Here is a 20,760-nt window from a genome sequence, read left to right on the forward strand (position 1 = left end):
AAGTGGACTACTTATGTTTTCATGTATAGTGGATTGTAATTCATACTAAATGCATTTTAGATGCAGATATTTGAACTGCCTGTCCTTTTATTATTGCTACTTCACATATTTAAATTACCAGTATATTTCATGTTGTACATTGAAACTTTCTTTAAAGAGTAATGATATGCTTCACATTTCACGTCTTTTTAATTTAGTCATCACTGAGAGAACATCTCCAAAATTTTGGAAATACTGACGTATTTGCCTGTCAGGCACTTGAGGGCAGCCCAGTGTCCTTCATTCTGCGATTTCCCTGCAAATCATGGTCACATCCCCTTTTCTAATGCTTTCAGTCCTGATTCTAAGCTGCTGCTTAGGCTGACTTTGAACTAACAGGACTTCTTAAGCCCCAGTCGTTTAGTCAAAGATGTATATGAAAGGCAGACACAATATGATTTGAGAATTCTGAGACGAATTCACTCATCAAAAATACCTTTCTCACAGTTTATCTCAGGAGCCTGAAATCTCAGCATTCATTCATTCCATTGAGAGGCTGTGTGTTTTCTGTCAAGGACCTGGATTCTACAGTCAGAAATGACCTATGTTCAGTACCTTCTGCACTTCTTAGAAAGTCTGAGACCTAGTACAGTAACTTATGCTTTCTAAAGCTCAGGTTTCTCATCTGTAAAATGAGTATAATCTCAGCAGAACCTACTTCAAATGGTGTTCTGAGGATTCAGTGAAGTTCTCCTTTTAAAGTGTTTAGCCACGGGGCGCCTGGGTGGCTTGGTCGGTCAAGCGTTTGAATTTGTCTCAAGTTATGATCCCAGTGAGGACTCCCACATCAAGCCCTGTGTGGAGCTCCCCACTCCGCGGGGAGTCTGCTTGTCCCTCTCCCTCTGCCCATCCTCCTGCTCATGCCCCCTCCAAATAAATAAATAAAATCTTAAAAAAATAAATAAAATGTTTAGCCCAGCAATTGGAATATAAAAACACTCCAAACTTCTTAATTATTGTTTGTTTGTTTGTTTTTGTAAGTAGGTATTCTGTGTTACGTGGTCTATAATTTACTTTGAATCTTCAGCATAGAGTAAAGCTTTATTTCTTAAATCTTGTGTGGTTATATAACATGTGTTGTCGCTCCTGGGCTGCATGCTGACATTCATGCATTTCTCTGGGCTTTTGTTATACTGCAATAAAATTTTTAAAAAATGCTTCACCATAAACAATGTGATCCATGTTTGTGTGCTGTAAGTTTTAATGTATATTCTAGAGTTACCATTAGTGTTTAAATTATGCCACTCAGATCCCAGATGTGGTTAAGTAGTATTTTAAAAACCCAAGCCCTGGGCCCACCCTTCTCCAGAAGATAAGATAAGTGTAATTATGTTGAGCTACAAAGGAGGATTTTTAACCTAGCATAATATTGAAAGTGGTGTTCTTTGGTGGAATGAATACTCTTCAAGCTATGTGCCTTGGTTGGACTAGCGTAAGGTCCCACTCGGCTTTTGTGACTGGAATATAAAACTAGTAAATGGGACCTAGCATCCTAACACTCTTAAGAGTGGTGTTCTCAAAGTAGGGGAGATGGTTGTGCTCCGTCATCAACAGATGACATGGTCACATGATCCAACTAGAATGTTACCTGAATCCCTCTGGAATATTTTTAGACCTGTCTTTAGTGATCCTTCCATGCAAAGCCCTTATCAAAGAGGGTAACTGAATTCAGAATCACGGAGAAATATCCATTTATGATACATGACATTGTATAGTGTGTTGCAAGCTCTTCTACTGGATTTTGAATCTGAGATTGTAAACTTAATTCAGAATGTGGCTATAGGAAGTAAGCAAGTACCTAAGCTTTGGGCCCATTTTCCTCTCTATAAAATGAAAGGTATTAGGTAATCAAGAAATGTCTTCAATATTTAAAAACCATGCCAGTAAATGAGACAGTCAGAAATACTTTAAAAATGTCTTACAAAGTAGGTGTCTGGCGACCTGCCCCAATAATCTTTTATTTTAAAAACAGATATAATTCATAAATATCCCAAATTTACATCACCAAAATTCCAGTTGTAAGGATTTTCTAAATTTATATAATCTCTTTCCTAACTTCATTGATATGCCATAGTAAAGGATGAGAAATTAAGACTATGAAAATTAATGAGGTCATTTTGCTAATAAAATGTATTCATTTGTATGCATATTCTTTGGGGAAAGTTCTTTGCACTAATGGTAATTCTAATTTTTTGTTTTAGAGCTCTTGAAATAAATAGCTTTCATTTAAGACACTCTAGACTCTAAAATGAAACCACATACTACAAACAAATTAAATCACTAAAATAATTGTTCTGATGCCAAAAGATCTAGGATTCTAGAGCTTCTGCTCCACAAGCAAAATGGTGAACAAACTATGAAGTCTAGGGGCCTAGTCTCCATTTCTATTTCTATTCACTTCTCTGTCCCTTAGTTGATAATGGTAAATTGGCAGTGTCATCTGCAAACTTAAAATTCTGAAGTGTGATCATAATTACATAAATAGTACATACAGTGTTACTTCCCACAAATCTCTTCTCCTATAGGCAAAAGATCCAGAGTGAATTTTGGTACTATGACTTTAAATAATATACCTTAAGTTATATTCCATTCTTAAATAATAATCTGATGGAGACATTTATTGTTCATCAGCTAATGAACATATTGTCAAAAGTCTTTAACTCTAGTAAATTATTGAGAGTTATTATAGTTTTAAATGCAAGTTATGAAACTAACTAATGGTGTTCAGTCCTCATTAGAGAAACCTGTATTGACCGACTTAAAATTCAAATAGTTCCAGTGTCCCCACTGTTTGCATTTTAAAAGGATTAAGAGTATAGCAAGCATAAATTGGATATTCTTTCGTATTTCTCATTGACATGTTCTTATCTTAATGTAATCCAGGAATTCCAAAAAGTGTTTAACTCTGCCAAATGAAGAAAATATTCAACACATAGAAAAGTAATTACACAATAGCTAACTAACTACTGTTAAACAATAACCTGTAAGGTAGAAACTTTGTTTTGATATTTGGGGGAAAGAAGAGCATTTTAAGATGAATAACTGGAGAAAAACTATGAACCCAATGTTAATTTCCATAATTACAGAGATTCAATTTTAAGTGAGAAAATTCTAATTACAAACATGATTAATGTTTAACAATTATAGAAAATAGGAAATTAATTTAATGTAGCAAATCTTTGCATTATTCCCTCTCAAAAAAAGTCAATAGCAAAAACTATGATAAAATCCATACTTCTCAAAACAATTTATACTTACTAGTAAGGCCAACTAAAAACATTTCAAATATTCCCTATTTAAATGATCTTATTGCAAAGAGAATTAGTGTAAATGTTACTTTCTATAAATCTCCCCCCCTCCATCCCACCCTTCCTCTCTCCCTCCCTCAATTCACAACACTTTCACTTGAAGGAAAATGAGAGCTGCTTCCATTATCGAAATCATGCATCATTATTAAGGTATCAAATGTAATCTTTCACATGCCTCTTCATGCTGATGAAGGCCCTAAAGATGCTGCAAATACATACATTTCCCCCCAGATATTCCCCAGTTCTACACAAATTGAGGACCTCTTTTTTTCTGTGATTTCCATTGACCACACTTTTTCTCATTTTCTTCATGGTTTTTGCTTTTTTCCCACCATTTCCTTGGATATCTTTTATCTTTGCTTCATAATCTCTTCTTAGGTAAGCTCATCCACTTCCCCCCAACCCTTCAACCTGTATATTTTTGCAACTGCTTATGAAATCGTGTTTTACTCATGACCTTTCCCGTGGTCATCAAACTTGATTTTTTTAATCCATCACCAGAAACACAAGGATGTCTTACCAACCCCTCAGCTATAAGTGGTCCCAAATGAATCTGTCCTCTCAAACCTCTCCCAAAACCTGGTATCTCTCACTCAGAATGTGGCATTACCATGTTCTAAACAACTGGGGTATAACATTTTGGAATCATAGATGCAAAATATACTTTGGAAAGGATGGATGAACTTACAGAAGCAAATAGTTTTCAACTATGTGTGTTTAAACCATTTGCACATGTATATGCGTGTCAATTTCGGTCAGAATCTTTGTCTTAATAGAATCTTACATAGAAGTCCTAATATAAGAGAGATATATGCTTAGTTCTGGATGGAGTTGGGAAAAAAGGGGGGGGGGGCTGGGGGAAATTATCTATGGTTATCTACTGTTCCTCTGCAGTGCAGTAGCCCTTGAAAATATTTCCCCAAATCCCTAGTTGTCATTGGAACACCATTTAAAAATCAGTTACCCAGTTGATCCTTTTATTCTACCAATGAAAAATTCTGAGGTCCAGACAGACCTAAGGTCATAAAGCTATTAAGTGGTAAAAATGGGTCTGGCTCTAAGTTCATAAGCCCTGGACATGCTCATGACAAATACTGCCTGATGTCAGTCAGACTCTTACACTGACTTGAGACCACTGGCCACTGACTAAACTGCCCTTAACAGGACAGGTTATGAGTGCTCCTCAATGCCTCATCTGATTCCTATCAATCTCTTCAGCTAAATAAATAGTCCTTCCCCCCAACTCTACAATCTGTATAGTTTTTTAATGTTCCTTTTTTTCCATTCTATTTCCTCAAACTTTTCCTTAAAAATATCCCAAAGCTATAATGGAGAGATAAGGAATCTAAGATGCAAAGAGGTTTACGGACTTCTCAGATGACCTTCCTGATTTAAGCTCCTGCTTTTTCTATTACCTAAGGCTTCTGTTTTCTTCTCTCAGGACACATCCATAAAGGACTGCCTATCTCCACTGCCTTATCGCTTCCTAGTAAAATTTTTCTTTGTGCTAGCTCGTGCAGCTCTCACTCTAAAAAAATTATCTCTAAAAAAATTTTTTAGAGATAAAAATTATCTCTTAAAAAAGCTGTTTCATCTCTCCACCCTTCTTTCTCTATCTCTTTTTGGATCTCTGAAGTTTCATCCAATGAATAGGCCCCCAAACACCAATCTGATCATACTGCCCCCCTGATAAAATTCTTGTGTCATTCTTGATTGAGTGAATGAGATTGAATTATATTCATTTTCTTCTAAGATACAGTGACATACAATCCTTCTTTTTTTTTTTTTTTAAGATTTTTATTTACCTATTTGACAGAGAGAGAGACAGGGAGGGAGGGAACGCAAGCAGGGGCAGAGAGGCAGAAGCAGGCTTCCTGCCAAGCAGAGAGCCTAATGTGGGGCCAGATCCCAGGACCCTTGGCTCATGACCTGAGCTGAAGACAGATGCTTAACAACTCGGCCACCCAGGCGCCCCTTTAATCTTTCATCTAGCTCAGAGGCCACCTGCTCCATCAAACTCTTGCTGACCAGATTCAAACGTTTCCTTCGACATGTTTCTATATTTCTCTGATAGTTGGTAAAGCAACACTAGACTTCATCTGTTATTAAAGTTTTTCGAGTGTATTTCTACTAGGATATCAAATCAATTATGAATTAGATCCTACCAATTTTTATTTCTTCCAATATCTCCTTTCCTATCGTGATTGTCAAATAAAACTTTTTTTGGGTTGAATGTGCACTATGTTTCATGAATTTATCCCAGAATTGCAGATGACAGCTCTACTTCATTTCTCTTTGCCATATTAGAACACTTGGCTTTATTCTTGCTTGCCCTGTCAGTTGACCTTGCCTTTCAAATTTAAATTGCTAAGCCTCCACCTTCCTCCACTCAGGGCAGTTTCTTTAGGGCTGAGAAATTGTGAAATAAAGGTCAGATATACCAGATGGAAGGAAAAAAACACTTATGATGTGAGCCATAGATACTGTGTACATTTCTTGTGGTGGCGTTCCTATCTCCATTAAGAAAACTTCAGAAATTTCAGGTTTTTGTAAAGGTCTTTGCCTCAATTTTGTATAATTTAACAATTTTTATCTTAGGTCATTCATCACATTTTAATATGGTACTTGGTAAGCCTTATGAAGGTACCTTTACCTTGAAAACATTCAACCAAGGGTTTTTTGACTATTTGCATGGTTGTTACCAAAGACACCACAGAACTGGACGTTAAGTCCAAAACCTAAAATCTCCATTAATGGTGCCTGAAACTAAATGACAATAATAATAAAACGGAATTCAGGTAATAATAATGTTTGATGCAGACAACCGATATTTTCTTAAACTTACTTAAGAGTGAGTATAAATATCTTTAGAAAACTTTGCTATTTCTACTACTTCTCTTTTATTATTTTAAACACACAATCTAAATAAAAGCCATAATAGTTATACAAACACAGATTCCAGAAAAGTTCCCTAGCCGCTCCTAACACTTCTAGATTGTTGCATTTACATGTCTCCGTTGTAGAAAACCCGCATCAGCCACTGAACAGTATGAGATTCACCTAAGTGAGCAGAAGAAATAATTCCAAACTATTAAATAATTTTTAAAATAAAAACATTTAATTTAAAGAGTAAAACTTACTTTCAAATAGGTAGCGCTTCAAATAGGTAAATAAAATACTCTTCTGGGTACAATTTACTATATCTAAATATGAATTCGATAACCGTGCCACCATACAGGCTACCAGTCAAACCATCCCTTACTGAAAGCAAAGATGAAAGGGATTAGGTATCTCTATGAGTAGGCACAGCCTGATATTTCCTAAGGAATGTTCTGTGTATGTGGCGATTAAAAACAGTATGTTACAGTTCAGTGTCTCTCTCAGAAATTCACTAGGTACAACAGCAATTTAAGGCTATATATACCACAGTAAAGATAAATGAGCCACATTTACTTTCCGTCCCAACACTGTAGGAGAAGAGAACAGTCTCTGAGAAGACTGTAGAAGAGCTAATTCACTGTTTTTTAGAGCAACAGTCTCCCTACTGACACACTGCTCGGAATGCAGTTCTTCTTTCTGGCCCATATCAAGGAGAGATATAATACCCCTTCCAATAAGCACAAGAGTCAACCAAGAGGGAAAGCTTCAGCACTGAAAGTAAATTAAGTCTGTAAGAACCAGTCCTGCCTGAGGCCAGTGTGAAAAGTTGCCAATCAGCCATTCACCCTCATAATCAGGAGACTCTGGGTGTCTCAATTTTTTAAAGTTGTGTTTTAATCACTGTCTTCTCAACCATTCAAAGAAAAAAAAAATTTTAAATGTAGAAACAGATATAAGATAGGTGGAAGAGGCCACAAGCAGAAGAGAATGGCAGCAGAAAATCTTATATATTAGGAATGAGACTTGAGCAATTTCAAGTAATTTCAGGAGACCTTGATGTATAATTCCAGAACTCGGACCACCCTAGCAGACAATGATCAGCTTAACAAGGGACTCAATAAGATATACAGATGAATGAGGAATAAAGAAAGACTGAGATTCTGCCTCAATCTCTAGAAAATATATAGTGATTGTATAGACAAATAATAGTTATTTGTGGATTTAACTTAGTTTTTAATATTTCCACAGAGTTCAGTTTGTTATTTATTTCTTAATAGAGTTCCAAAATCTAGGTTAGAGATGAGCACACCATGGCCTGTGGACAAAATATGGCCCACCACCTGATTTCGTAAATAAAGTTTTATTGGAATACAGCCATGCTCATTCATTTTATTGTCTGTGGCAGCTTTCCCACTGTAACGGCAGAGTAGAATAGTAGCAACAGAAACCACGTAGCCCACAAAGCTAAAGATATTTACTATCTGGCCCTTTATAGAAAAAGATTGCTGGCCTCTGTTCTTCACCATTAATTTAGAGGTTATGGATTGAACTTCATAATTTTGGAGTCAAGGAAGAAAATGTTTTTTTCTGGGTCCGGTAACTTAGGAAGCAATTACATAACTTTTGACTGCATGAAAGCTTCCTCTGAGCAAAGCACAGTCAGATCTGACATGTGTGGGTATTACTTATGGTGTCCTGTTACATAAAAGGATCTATCATTCATCTATAGTCATTCCATAGGACTTCAGCTTTAATCAGAATTTCATGAGCTGCTCTTCTTCCTTAACTGGAAAAGGGCAAAGAACCAAATCAGTGAACTAGACTTAGTCATTTTTCTTTTGACTTCTAGCTCATTGACTTTTCTTATTAGTTGTATACCCTATCCCTACATTATCAAGAACTTTTATTTCACCAATATGAATACTTGTACAAACATTTGTTAATTGTCACGATTATACTAACCAGTCAGGTACTCATCAGCAAAGCTAAAACTTCAAACTGATTTTTTCAATCGGTCACCTCTGTGCACCTATGCTTCTGTTGCTGCCTTCGGTTTAACCCCCTAAATCTAGTTCAATTTTCTGCTATACAAAATGCTCCTATATTCTAACAAGGGAGGAAAAAAAGGATCATCAAATCTGTACTTAGTTTTCTGCTCTATTTGCCCACCAGATGTCTCACGTCGGAATTCTACCCAGTCTCACAGTTTATATTTTCTAGCATGATCCAGATGCTTCTGAGTTTCCTATAAACCTACAAGTCTCTCAGGTCATGCAGACGAGGGCCTGCAAGCTAACAAGCACCTGAGGACTTCACCACAGAACCACACTGGAGGAAGCAATGGAATATTTTTCAGCAAGCCTTCTGAAAATTAAATATCTATGATAACAATTATATTTTTTCAAATGAATAACAATCAGGTGAGAATAATTTAAGAATTGATTTTTAACTGTTGCCAGAATTTTTGTCTTAAATGTGCATGCATTTTTTCAGCAAATATGTGGAAGATTTTCATTTTACAAAATTGAATTGTAATGGTGCAAAATTTCAGTATATTTATTTTTAACTGACAAGTTACTAGAAATTAATTAATTAGTTCAGTTAATTAATTAAGTGAAACTAAATTACTGTGGTAATTCACAATTACTACAATGTGGTTTTTAAAGTTATCTGCAGCCTAGCCAGGTAAAATGTAGCTTTAGTAATGATAGCAATGAAGTTGAAAGAAACCAATAAAACTTGCTTATATTAATATCAATTAATATTAATCCTATGGTAAAAGCAGAACATGAAGAATCACACAATATTACTGGGACTTTCTTCATCCTGTAGATTTTGACAACTATCCCCTCCCTCCACTGTAACTATTAAAATATTACTTCCGTTAAAATCTAACTCAAATGCCATTTTCCTCTGAAACTTTCCTGGGCTATACCGAAGAAAGCATTCACCATTCCTACAGAAGTCTGATCAAATTTAAGTAGAGCTTCCCTCCCACCATCGATTGTGCCTTATCTCTAAGTCATCTGATAACTAAGTAATTTGAAAACTTAGGTAATAAGGTCCTTAAGAACAAGGCCTATTTGTCCATCATCATATGACATAGGGCCAGAAATAGAGCAATAATTCAGCAGAAGAATCTACCAAAAACATGGATTTTGAACAGACAAAACAACAAATGCTTACAATAAAATAATTTGAATGTTTACAGAGTTAGGAGGAAAAAAAGTTAATGTTGAATTAATGTGGGAATAAGATACAATGTATAATCACATATCATAGTTTTTATTACTCAAATGTTGAGGCAAACTCCAAAATACATGTAGCTTTCCTCTTTAGTTTTTATAAAATCAAATAATAATTTTTTTTAAATATTAAGAATTCTGTAAACTAGGATTTACCTTTCTGAGATATTTTATATTTTAATTTTAAAAGTCCTCAAAATCATATCTAGAGATGTGGCAGTCACCATAAGAGACTTTTAACCTCAGAAAACAAACTGAGGGTTGCTGGAGGGGAGGGGTTGGGAGGGATGAGGTGACTGAGGGATGGAAATTGGGGAGGGCATGTGCTATGGTGAATGCTGTGAATTACGTATAAGACTGACGAATCACAGACCTGTAAACCCCTGAAACAAATAATACATTATATGTTAATAAAAAAAATAGTTTTCTAACCGTATTAGGCAGAAGTGCCTTACGGGGCCTCACCCTCATCTTAATAAATTTCATGTATGTCTCTTGTACACAGTAGCAACTAGGTTACAATGTGAGATTTTGTGTGACAAACACCCTAAATATTACATTTAACATATAGAAAATCACTGATTTTCTATATATAGATTACATTTAACAAGAAAATCACTGACCACCTGGTCAATTCCAAATTCTCTAAAATAGTAATGATACAACTAGCAAAATCCAGAATCTAAGAGTCCCCCACATACTTACTTATATCTTAAGAGTAGTTTCCTTCTATTTGACTTTACTGGCCCAATCTGTGGGAATTTCCTCTGAATCGTACTGTGTAGTTCACAGAATTAATGGAGTCCAAGATTTTCCTCCATGTTAAAGCCTGTTATTCTCACTGTTCAAACTCTACCCCCCAGAATATCTCTAATATCTCTATTTCATATTAAAGTACCACTTTAAGTGTAGTCTTCTACTTTGTGAGGATAAAAATAATTTTTTTGACCACAGTTGAATCACAGAATCTTAGATCTATAAATCTTTATACTATAATCTGGTATTCCATTCTACTGTAATCAAAACAGAACACCAAAGCTAGTTTGGGCATAAAAATAGAATATGTGATTGCCTTCAGTGACTCATCCTTTGGATTAAACCTCTTTTTTAGCCCTCTCTATCAGAATACAGTCCCCTGCACAGGCCGGCCCGATGACCATGACCCCTATGCAGATTAACTTGGGAGGGCCCGGCGCTTAAATTAATGCTTTGATGTTGCCATTGTGAAATTCTTGGCAAGTTCTGAACAAGAGGTCTGCTTCATATTTTCAGTGGACACCACAAATGATGGAGCCCTTCTTGCCTCTAAGAGTGATAACATCTTAAATCACAGTATAAATTAGTGTGCTGAACCACTTTCCTTAAAGTCAGTGGGGAACTACAAGATCAGGAAGAGAGAGACCAAATGCCAATCTTTCAGAGTCAAAAGGAGGAAAGAAAACCTAGAAAGGGAATTTATGTGAACAAATGAGCTCACTTCTTATTATTTTCTGAGTATCTGCAAAGTGCCATGTATTGTTCCAGATGCAGAGATTGCAACAATGAGCAATACTGACAAAGGCCCAGCCTTCAGGGAGCCTCCACTCCAACAAGGAGACAGATAATAACCAGTCTGTCTGAGATGGGGAGGGGGCAGCGAAGGGGTATATTTTGAAGAAGGACTTCATATATCTCTTTGTCTCTGGTATTGCTACTTTTGGTAACCAGACAAAATAATCATTTAAGAAACGTTACTTATTACAAGTAAACTTTCATTACTAAGAGGCATTTCTCGAATATTTTCTGCTTTTCTGGTCATCTTTTGGCATTTTTCTTTTAGGATTTTTAGAAAGTTCATGAATCAATGCTAGTTATCTTCTCTGCCATTTATAGCACATAGTTTGAAGTGGGTAATGTAAGTCATATATTTAAAAATGCATGTTAGAATTAATTCTGTAGATATTATATAATGCTCCTTTCTTCTGTTCATTCTATGCTCCCTCTTTCATCTCAGTTTAATGAACCATGCTACCATCAGACAAGTCTGTTTTGAAAGCAGCCTGGATTCTTTGGATCTGGGTTTGTGTCACTGGTTCCGAAAACAACAGCAATAAATAAACAAAACAGGCAAACAAGCAAACAGAAAAGCAATGCTTGTAATTCTGGAAAATCGTCACTCATAAATAAGGACAGATAATCCTGGATCTTACAAAACTGTTGTCACTCTGACAGGAAATGTCACTGTGGGATGTCACCTAACACACTGATGTAGGCGATCAATGGATATTTGTTGACTGAATGAAAAATTCAACGAATGACGAACATGCACATCAAGAGCTTCCTATTAGATATCCTGAAATGAGTCCATCTCCTAGTGCTAGCACTGATTTGGAAATAAAGGTTAGATAATAGTTACTATTCAAATAGTTATTATTATTATTATTATTTCCTAGAAAAGGGTATCTGTCCAAACACAAGTAATTCTCATCACTCTAACCTCCTTTTACATTAAAGGTAGCTGATAAAAATGGATTATCTCTTAGAAATAATGCAGAATGTGAAAAGTAAGCACATTTGGTCAGCCTGAAGAATGGACCTAAATCCCAACAGGAGTAAAATCAATCTAGCGTGCATTGCAATTTAGAATCATGAGAAGACACAAAATCACAGGCCAATCTGTTACCGAATGAGAGTCAAAATGCCACCTGACTGGAAGGAAAAACTGTTTAAATGTTCTCAAAACCGTATGTCTGCTGGCTACATGGGCACTCTATGTTTTCAAACATATTATTCACCCTTGAATTATATAAAAATACTAAATTGAAATTCACTCTGGTAACAAGCTGGCAAAACAAATAAAGCTACTTTGGTGTTGTTGGAGGCACACTGATGACAGTTCACAGAATCACAGGCTTTCAAACATCCTAATAGGTAAGCTCGTGTGTCTCCCATGCCATAATCCTATAATTTACCTCATCTACAAATGTACATTTAATTGGGAGAAAATGGATCACATTTTTCATTTCTAAGCTTAAAAGAAGGAATTTCACTCCAATATATTTTTTCTTTACTCAATCTCATTGTGAAGAGATTCTGTCATAACGTTCTTCAGAAAGTCACATCTGATTACAAGTTTAACACATTTATCATTGGTTTTTGTTGGTGGAAAATATATTTCTTATAAATCTTATATTTGAGTACGTCTAAATTATCTCTCAGTATTTTCTTCTTAGGATTAAATATTTTGTTTGTTTAACGTTTCCAAAATTGTCTTAGCTCTTTAAGCATTCATTGTTTAACTTTATTAATATAATTTTAGAGTCTATAGAGGGTTCTTAGTTAATTTAAAAAAGTTATTATTTAATTAACAAAAACTGGAAGCCTATACCTATCAAAGCCAATGCTATTACTTTTATTTGCAGTATTTCTATAAAATCTCATGTAAATCTAAATCAAAATAGAAATAGCAATGTCTTTTAACATGATATTTATTGGGCATTCAGAATGTTAGATTTTGGTTTTAGGAAACTTAAAGAATAAGAATGGTCTTAGCTTGGCTGAAGACTTGTCTGCTAAACGTAAAGAAATTATTCTCAATATGAACACATTTTGCATCACAAATATGCTTCTTACCTGTGCTGCTGGATATATTAACATCAATACTGATATCAGATATTCCTCCTCCCTTCAGAGATGCTACACATGTGTATGTCCCAAAATCCGTGAATTTTAAATCAATGATGTCCAAGTTTGTCGTTCCCGGGGAGACATCTGGATCAGTCTGGGTAATAACCATCCGCTCAGAACTTCTTAATGGACGGCCATTTTTAAACCAACTAAATGTTAACTCCTCAGAAGGAACAGCTTCTACTTGGCAAGATATTTTCACCTCACGCCCAATCTGGATGTTGTCATCTTTGTGATAAGGATCTGGTGTGATCCAAAATCGTCCTTTTTTTAATGCTACAACATAAAAATTCCATAAGTAGTTAGTGTTACTTCCATAATGTTGAGATTCATTTACTTAGGTAGTCATCTCTGAGCTGAAATAAAGTAAAACAAAATAAAATAAAATAAATGCATATATGTTTGTTATTTCCGACCAGTGTGCATGTCAATAAACCTCATTCAAATAACCTGGAAATATCTGAAGACCTAAGTCACTTAGAGACTCTAAACACAGGTTTTTATAAATTGGGTAGTATCTTCCAGTGATATAAAAGATGCTTTAAGTCTATATCATACTTAAACATTATTGCCATTGAAATTTGAACAAATGATGCAACTTGTTTATATAACATCATTAATATTAGAGTTAAAAATAATAATATAGATCATTAAGCCCAATTTGATATCTATACTATCCCTTAATTAAGGCACAGTTTCCCAGACAACTCACATATTGCACAAATGTCAGATTACAGAAAACTCTTGTACGATTTTATCTACGTGCTGACCAAAACTAGTTGGGAAGAATTGAGTCAGTTCACATTCATAAGGCATTTTCATGGACTGAAATAATCTGAACTGAAAAAGAAAACTGTTTTCAAAACATTTGCTGTGACTGTCCTATTCCACCACAGATAGATGTTTCCAGTTGAAACAGTTTGCTGGCTCTCTCGTGCAGATGGCTAGAAGAACCTCTCGGCAGATGGTTTGGAAAACATGCTGTGTCTGTATTCTAACAGTAGTGCTTTCTGGGTGCAAGGTCAATACTGTTCTCACAGCCTGGGTCAGCACTAACGATGACCAGAGGCTTCTGGAGGGGCGTCTACTGGTCTCCTAAGGGCACCAGTTCTGAACTTTGAATGATAGATACTACAGGACTCAATGAAGGATAGGGTATGTTCCTTCTGACAGGGATTCTTATATACATATTCTTCTCTCTACTAACATCCTACCTATTTCCCTTTCCCTCAATATCACTTTATATCCCTCTACGACAATGTGTAGCATATGCATAGCAAGATAATTACCAGAATAAAATATTGTCCATTCACTTTTACCATCAAACCATATTGGCAGAAATTACATGAATTTAGAAGATCCACAGATAGTGGAGGCCATTTTAACTGCATTCCCGAGTTTAACCTGATTTCCCTTAGTTCATCCCATTAATGCCGGAAGTACCATGGCAATCTGAAGAACTATGTAAGAAGCACTAGAGATAATAAGTTTTAATCTTAAAAATTTTTGCTTTTAATTTAATCATCAGCCCCAAATATTTTCATCTTCTTTTTTATTTGCATCTTACTGAGGAGAGATAAATGAGCATCAAAAATGATGTTTATGTCTTTCTTTTTATTCAAGAAAAATTTATAGGGCTCCTGTTCATGATGAGGTATTAGATAAGGCCCTGATTATACATGATGAACAAAGCAGACGTAACCCTTACTCTTACGTATTCATATGCAAATTCTGTACTCATGGATTATCCATCTGATTTTTATCCATCTGATATTTATGATACTCTTGTCTAGAAAAACCACACTCTACATTGGTAGTAAATATTAGAAGTTTGAAGGAATATGAATGTCAGAGAATCCTTTAAAATATTGTTTCGAAGGGGTATCTGGCTGGCTCAGTTGGTGGAGCGTGAGACTCATGATCTCAGAGTTGTGAGCTGGAGTCCCACATTGCATGTAGATATTACTTAAAAATCTTAAAAAATATTAGAAAAGGCACAAAACTTCAATCTTAATGAACACACCAAAAGACAAATATTTAAATCACATTCTCATATCATTGTTTGTTATATTTTTCCACACTAAAATGACACTTACGAACCTTATTTATTCCTAGCCATATCTTTATCAGTACATGACAGATGGATGAAATTAGGAAAAAAATTATGTCATCCCGTTACCCAGTGCCATATTTTTATATTTTTATTGGGATTGAAATAGGACTTTGTATCTAGAAAGAGAAAAGTGTTGAAAATGCCTACTGGCTACTGTATTTGGTATATAATATTGTACACATATACAATTCAATGATATATTCAAATGATAATATTGATATCAAATATGACAACCCAAATGATACTAAATTTCTGTAACACATTGTGCATATATAATTCAAATGCAATAAAAGTTATTTTTGTTTAAGATTTTATTTATTTACTTGAGAGAGAGAGAGCACTTGAGAGTGAGCACAAGCTGGGAGGGATGCAGAGTAAGAGGGAAAAGCAGGCTCCCTATGAGTAGGGAGCCAGAGGCAGGGCTCCATCCCAGGATCCCAGGATCATGACCTGAGCCAAAAGCAGAGGATTAACTGACAGAGCCAACCAGGCACCCTGGCAATTAAAGTTTTTTCACACAAAGTAAACCGTATCATGCAATTTTTTTTTCCTTTTTTAAAAAATAATTCTAAAAAACCAGTATGCCCAGGGGCATTTACTTTTGTTAACACCATAATATTCAAACGACTTTCCTTTATTTGGTAAGAATTTTCCTTTTACTGTTTCTATAGAAAAATGATATGGCTAAATAAAAATTGTAAACAGACAATTCTTAATTTTAAAAGTTTAAATATATATATTAATTTATTAATAGTTTCATGTGGGGTACCTTTAGAATACATTTCATTTCAAAATTATGTTAGTGGCCATATACAAACAAAAAATTCTGATGTTTCAGTGACTACCATATTTACTAGGCAGTTACTGTTGTCTAGCTCTGCTCCCTGCACAGTGACATATTAAACTGATATTGCAATTGAGAGAACTGAAAACTCTTTAGATTAGTTAGACTTAAACAACAAAAACAATCCAAAAGCCATGGATTAAAAAATAATAATAATAAAATAAAATCACAATATATATTTTGTGTTACAAACTGTTTTTTCTTTTTAAGTTTTATTTATTTATTTGACAGAGAGGGAGAGATCACAAGTAGGCAGAGAGGCAGGCAGAGGGAGAGGGGGAAACAGGCTCCCTACTGAGCAGGGAGCCCCATGCGGGGCTTGATCTCAGGACCCTGAGACCATGACCTGAGCTGAAGGCAGCGGCTTAACCCACTGAGCCACCCAGTTCCATCAGTTATTAATGGAAAATAACTTTTAAAATCCAAAGTAAAAGAAAATTAAAGATTATAAATCTAATAATCCATAAATAAAATTCAATATGATATACAACTATTTTTAATAATAAGCACCATAATCAAGTGGGTTTTTAAAATGAGCACATTGCTACAAATATTTGTTTTTCTCAGTATAAGACCACCTATAACTTGGCCAGTGTCAATCGCATTAGTCTTCCAAATGACAGATTCTAAAAAGGAAAAAAAGGACAAGTCAGTGTAGCAAGTACGCTAAAGTTAAGGAACATTAGAATAAGCACCATGGATCATTTGACTGGAGAGCCAACTCACTGAGTTTGTTTTATGTTACCCCATAACAGAATACCTATTTCTGCATATGGAACAGAAGCGTTCTAAGAAAAAAGAAATACTGTGTGTGTGTGTGTGTACGCATGCACAAGCGTGCATGTCACCATCTCTAGTAAGTTAAATTTATTGGATTTTCTAACTTTGGCTGTTCAGAAACCTAAAAGCATGGCTCTGTCAACTAAGCACAGGTACATTAATATCTTGAAACCTAAGTCTAGTTTTTCATTTCTATGTGGTCCAATATAGGCAATCTCATTTTTATGGGTCAAGTGCATCATTTATAAAAATAGGAGGTGATAGTATTAGGCTCCCTCTGAGACCCATTGTGAGAAACAGCTTATTAGCAATAGTGTAGAGCTTTGAAAATATAAAGTGTTTAATATAGTTAATCAACTGGGAAGCAGGTTCCTTCGTTTATAATTAAACACTCTTTTTCAGTGAACAATTTCCAATAGTTCATGCAATGTTAATTTAAAGTCATTTCCTGCTAACCAGTTAAGATTTCAAATGCTTAGAATCAATCTGCGATTAGTACCAGAGTATAACAAGGATCCAATAGACATAACAAGACTCTATAGAACTAAAGAAATTCTATGGAAAAAGAAAGGAGAAATCCCTTTCCTCAAATGCAATTTCTTAGTCAGACTATTGAAAATCCCCCAACACCAGCCTGAAAGAACATTAGATTTAGCTTAATGTATCATAAATTATGATGGATGAACCTCAAAAGGTACTTGTTTAGTCTGCCAGTTCATGTAAAGAATTGGCATCAAGCTGAGCCTCTGTTTTGGGTAATCAGTTTAGAAACACTGCCGTATAACCCATAGCCCCGGTTTTTTAATATTGTGAGAACTGAATAAAAACTTGGCCCACATTCACTTCTGACAAGTTACTCGTGAGAATAGTCTAGCTGCACTCAAAGGTGCTCTGTGAACAGAATGAAGCTGGTGAATCAGAGCCAGGCCACTGCAAAGATCTGGGTGGGACTTGCTGCGGACCTTCCCCTAGAGGTGAAAGTGTATTTTTGCCTATGAATGTCTACAATTCTGAAGAAGACTTCCATTACTTAAAACTATATGACTTCTTGAGTTTATCTTTGGAAGAGATACTACTGGCTTTGGAAAGGACTACACCTATGGCTTCCAGGAATATAAGCTCAATGCAGAGGAACACAAAGACGAGGCTATGAGATTGTGTCCTGTTTATAACTATAGACTTAAAATTGTTAAATGCACAGATTGTTTGTCAAATATTCTACAATTATATAGCCCACAGTAGTTCCATAATAAAATATGATTTGAAGATAGGACATAAAGTGAATTCAAATTAAATGACATTGAACATGTTTTAAATTTTAATGAGGAAGCATCTCTTTGTAGATGCAAAATATCAGGTGTCAGCTTTTTAACCTCTGCTAAGAACATCTTTTAGAGACAGAGTGACCACTGCCCACTCTTCTAAGTAGTTAAATTAGTTAAAAATCTCCAACCACACCAATTCTTATAATATCAATAGGATTTTGGATCACATGATGACTGACAAAATTTTGCTGAGAGAAATGGATCTATAAGTCATTAATCACATCATCAAATAAAAAATTGATTTTCTACTTATTTTCTGTTAAAGACAATACAAATATTTAAGTGGAAAACGAGTATTTGCCAGTCCCACATGATGCCAAATTGAATAAACAGTTGGAAAGAAATTATGTAGGCAAAGCAAATTAAGAAATAGTAAATGACTGTATACATAATTTGTCCTGTTATAATTAGATGCCGGTCTTTTTCTTCAAGGAGACTGTGAACACCTAGGGAGTTGGGGCCATCCTTACTCTTCCTTATTGTCCCAAAATTTAAAGCTGGTTCCTTGTTAGAGTTGGTATTCAAGATCTTTTGTCAAATTTAATTAAACTTGACAAATTTAATTAAAGCTGACATTTCAAAGCATTAACTTTACAAATTCCAATCACTTCCATTCAGTCTGATATGTTCATGTTAATTCTTTTTGTTTGGTGGTCCTGTGTTCTGAGATGCCTCAGGACAGGAGGAACAGGATAGAGAAAAGAGAAGAGATTTCATGTCCTCTAAGGTTCAGGTTTTTTGGTTTGTTTTGTTTGTTTGTTTGTGGAAACACAGTGATACTTGATGAATAAACTATTAATATAGGAATGTATGCAAGGAAGGGGATTCTGTACAGAAAAACTCAGGAGCCCTCATTCCATCATGGCCGCTGACTAGCTAGTTGTGTATCCTAGTTATATAATGTGTCAGGGACGTCAGCTGTTGAATGTAATATCTGTTACTCATCTTTCCTTTGGAAGGAGCCTGAATTTCATGCAAAAGGGCTTATATGCCTTAGAGCTCAGTCGATAATCATTTCTAAGGAAAGATGAAAGAATGAAGAAAACTGATATCTAAGCACAGTTATATTATCTGAAATAGTGTTTGCCAAAACTTATTTCAGAAAAAGGTCAAGAGGGATCATGTTAAAAGAAAGCAGAACAAATAAAGTTTGGCGACTGACTATATGAATAAAATTTGCTTTCTTGCGGAACTTCTCAGAGCTTTGAACATGATAACATGCACACTGCAATATCCTAGAGGGGCTCGTAGTGTATGTTTTTAAAAGCCTTTCTTTATGGAACATTTTCAGGACCAGGATCTCACAGGATAAAGTAAGAGAATCTATCAGTTGATGAGAATCACTAGAAAGACTCTAAAATCAGATTCCATTTTTGACGTTTCAGGAGTTTCCATTATGAGCATCACAGAATAATTGACAAGATGAGATTCTTTTGTGAAAATAAAATTTACGAATAGAAAACTAAAGGAAAGGGAAATATCTTTAAACTCAGATATATCTAAGGGCACAATGAAGTTACAAAACATACTTCAGAGCCATGTCATAAGCCTACCTGCACCAACAGCGGTGTGTCATCTCTTTACCTTTCCCAACCAACCAGCATTTAAAAAAAATTAATATATCAGCTTGCTCCTATCTTGGAAATGCACATTTTGGAATATACAAATAGCATTTAAAAGGAATTAAGTGTATTAGCTTCTATACAATTTGAATTATTGATATAAATTAGTAAGGCTTAATTTAGCTCAGTTGCCTGAGGAAATAACAATATTTACTTATTTACACCTTATGTTGTTATTAAAAAAGCACTTAAAGTGTTATAAGAAGCAGTAAAGCTTCTAGAGGATGGATAGGAATGGGGAGGCCTTTTTTTTTGGTATATATTATTAGGTATTCGTATACTCATTTTCCTTTATCTAACAACTTCAATTGCCAATCTGTAGTCTGAATGAGAGTTCATTAATAATGCAAGAACAACAACAATAAAATCATTACACCCATTTCCTGAAAGTACTTTAAAATAGCACCCCTGATCATTTGAATGCAGAATTAGATGCTGGAAGGAAGTTGGGGTTCTATTTAATTATGAAGTATCAAGGATCTATTTATTTTATGAATTTACTCAAAGCTAATTTCTATAGTTAATCATTCAAATTGTTTAAGCAAAGTATAGTTGAATTTTAATTGTCTTTTAAATGTCCTTGCTCAGTAAAATAACGCAGGTAAGTATTTTGGGTAGGAATTTAAGTAAGAAAGGATCTTTTAGATAGGCACAAATTATGCTTTTTGGTAAAAACCCTACCTTGAGAAAAGGGAAAAGAAGTGGACACAAAAAATAATATCATCATTATGATTTTGTCATTTTTAACGTTTTAGTCCTAAATTATCAATCAATTACCAAAGTGCCTATTTAATGTTCTAAATAAACACAAATATTTTCATACTATAGCTGCAACATAAATGGTATTTGACATAGCATGATGTCTTTGCACCAGTTATATGAATAGGAGAATATTAAACAGCACAACTTATCTCCTAGGATGGCAAATTAGTAGGTAG

The 20,760-nt window shown here is 34.9% G+C and overlaps 1 protein-coding gene across 1 annotated transcript in view; it reads right to left on the reverse strand.

The window, feature by feature from the left end:
* Positions 1 to 20,760, reverse strand: part of MDGA2 (MAM domain containing glycosylphosphatidylinositol anchor 2) — an 857,254-nt gene that overhangs the window by 233,854 nt on the left and 602,640 nt on the right. Inside the window, exon 7 of the mRNA XM_080808952.1 lies at positions 13,085 to 13,414. Coding sequence (XP_080665078.1) covers positions 13,085 to 13,414 — 330 coding nt within the window. The remainder of the gene's footprint in view (positions 1 to 13,084; positions 13,415 to 20,760) is intronic.

Source organism: Martes martes, assembly GCF_963455335.1.
Source record: "Martes martes genome assembly, chromosome: 7".
In the NCBI taxonomy this organism is placed as follows: Eukaryota; Metazoa; Chordata; class Mammalia; order Carnivora; family Mustelidae; genus Martes; species Martes martes.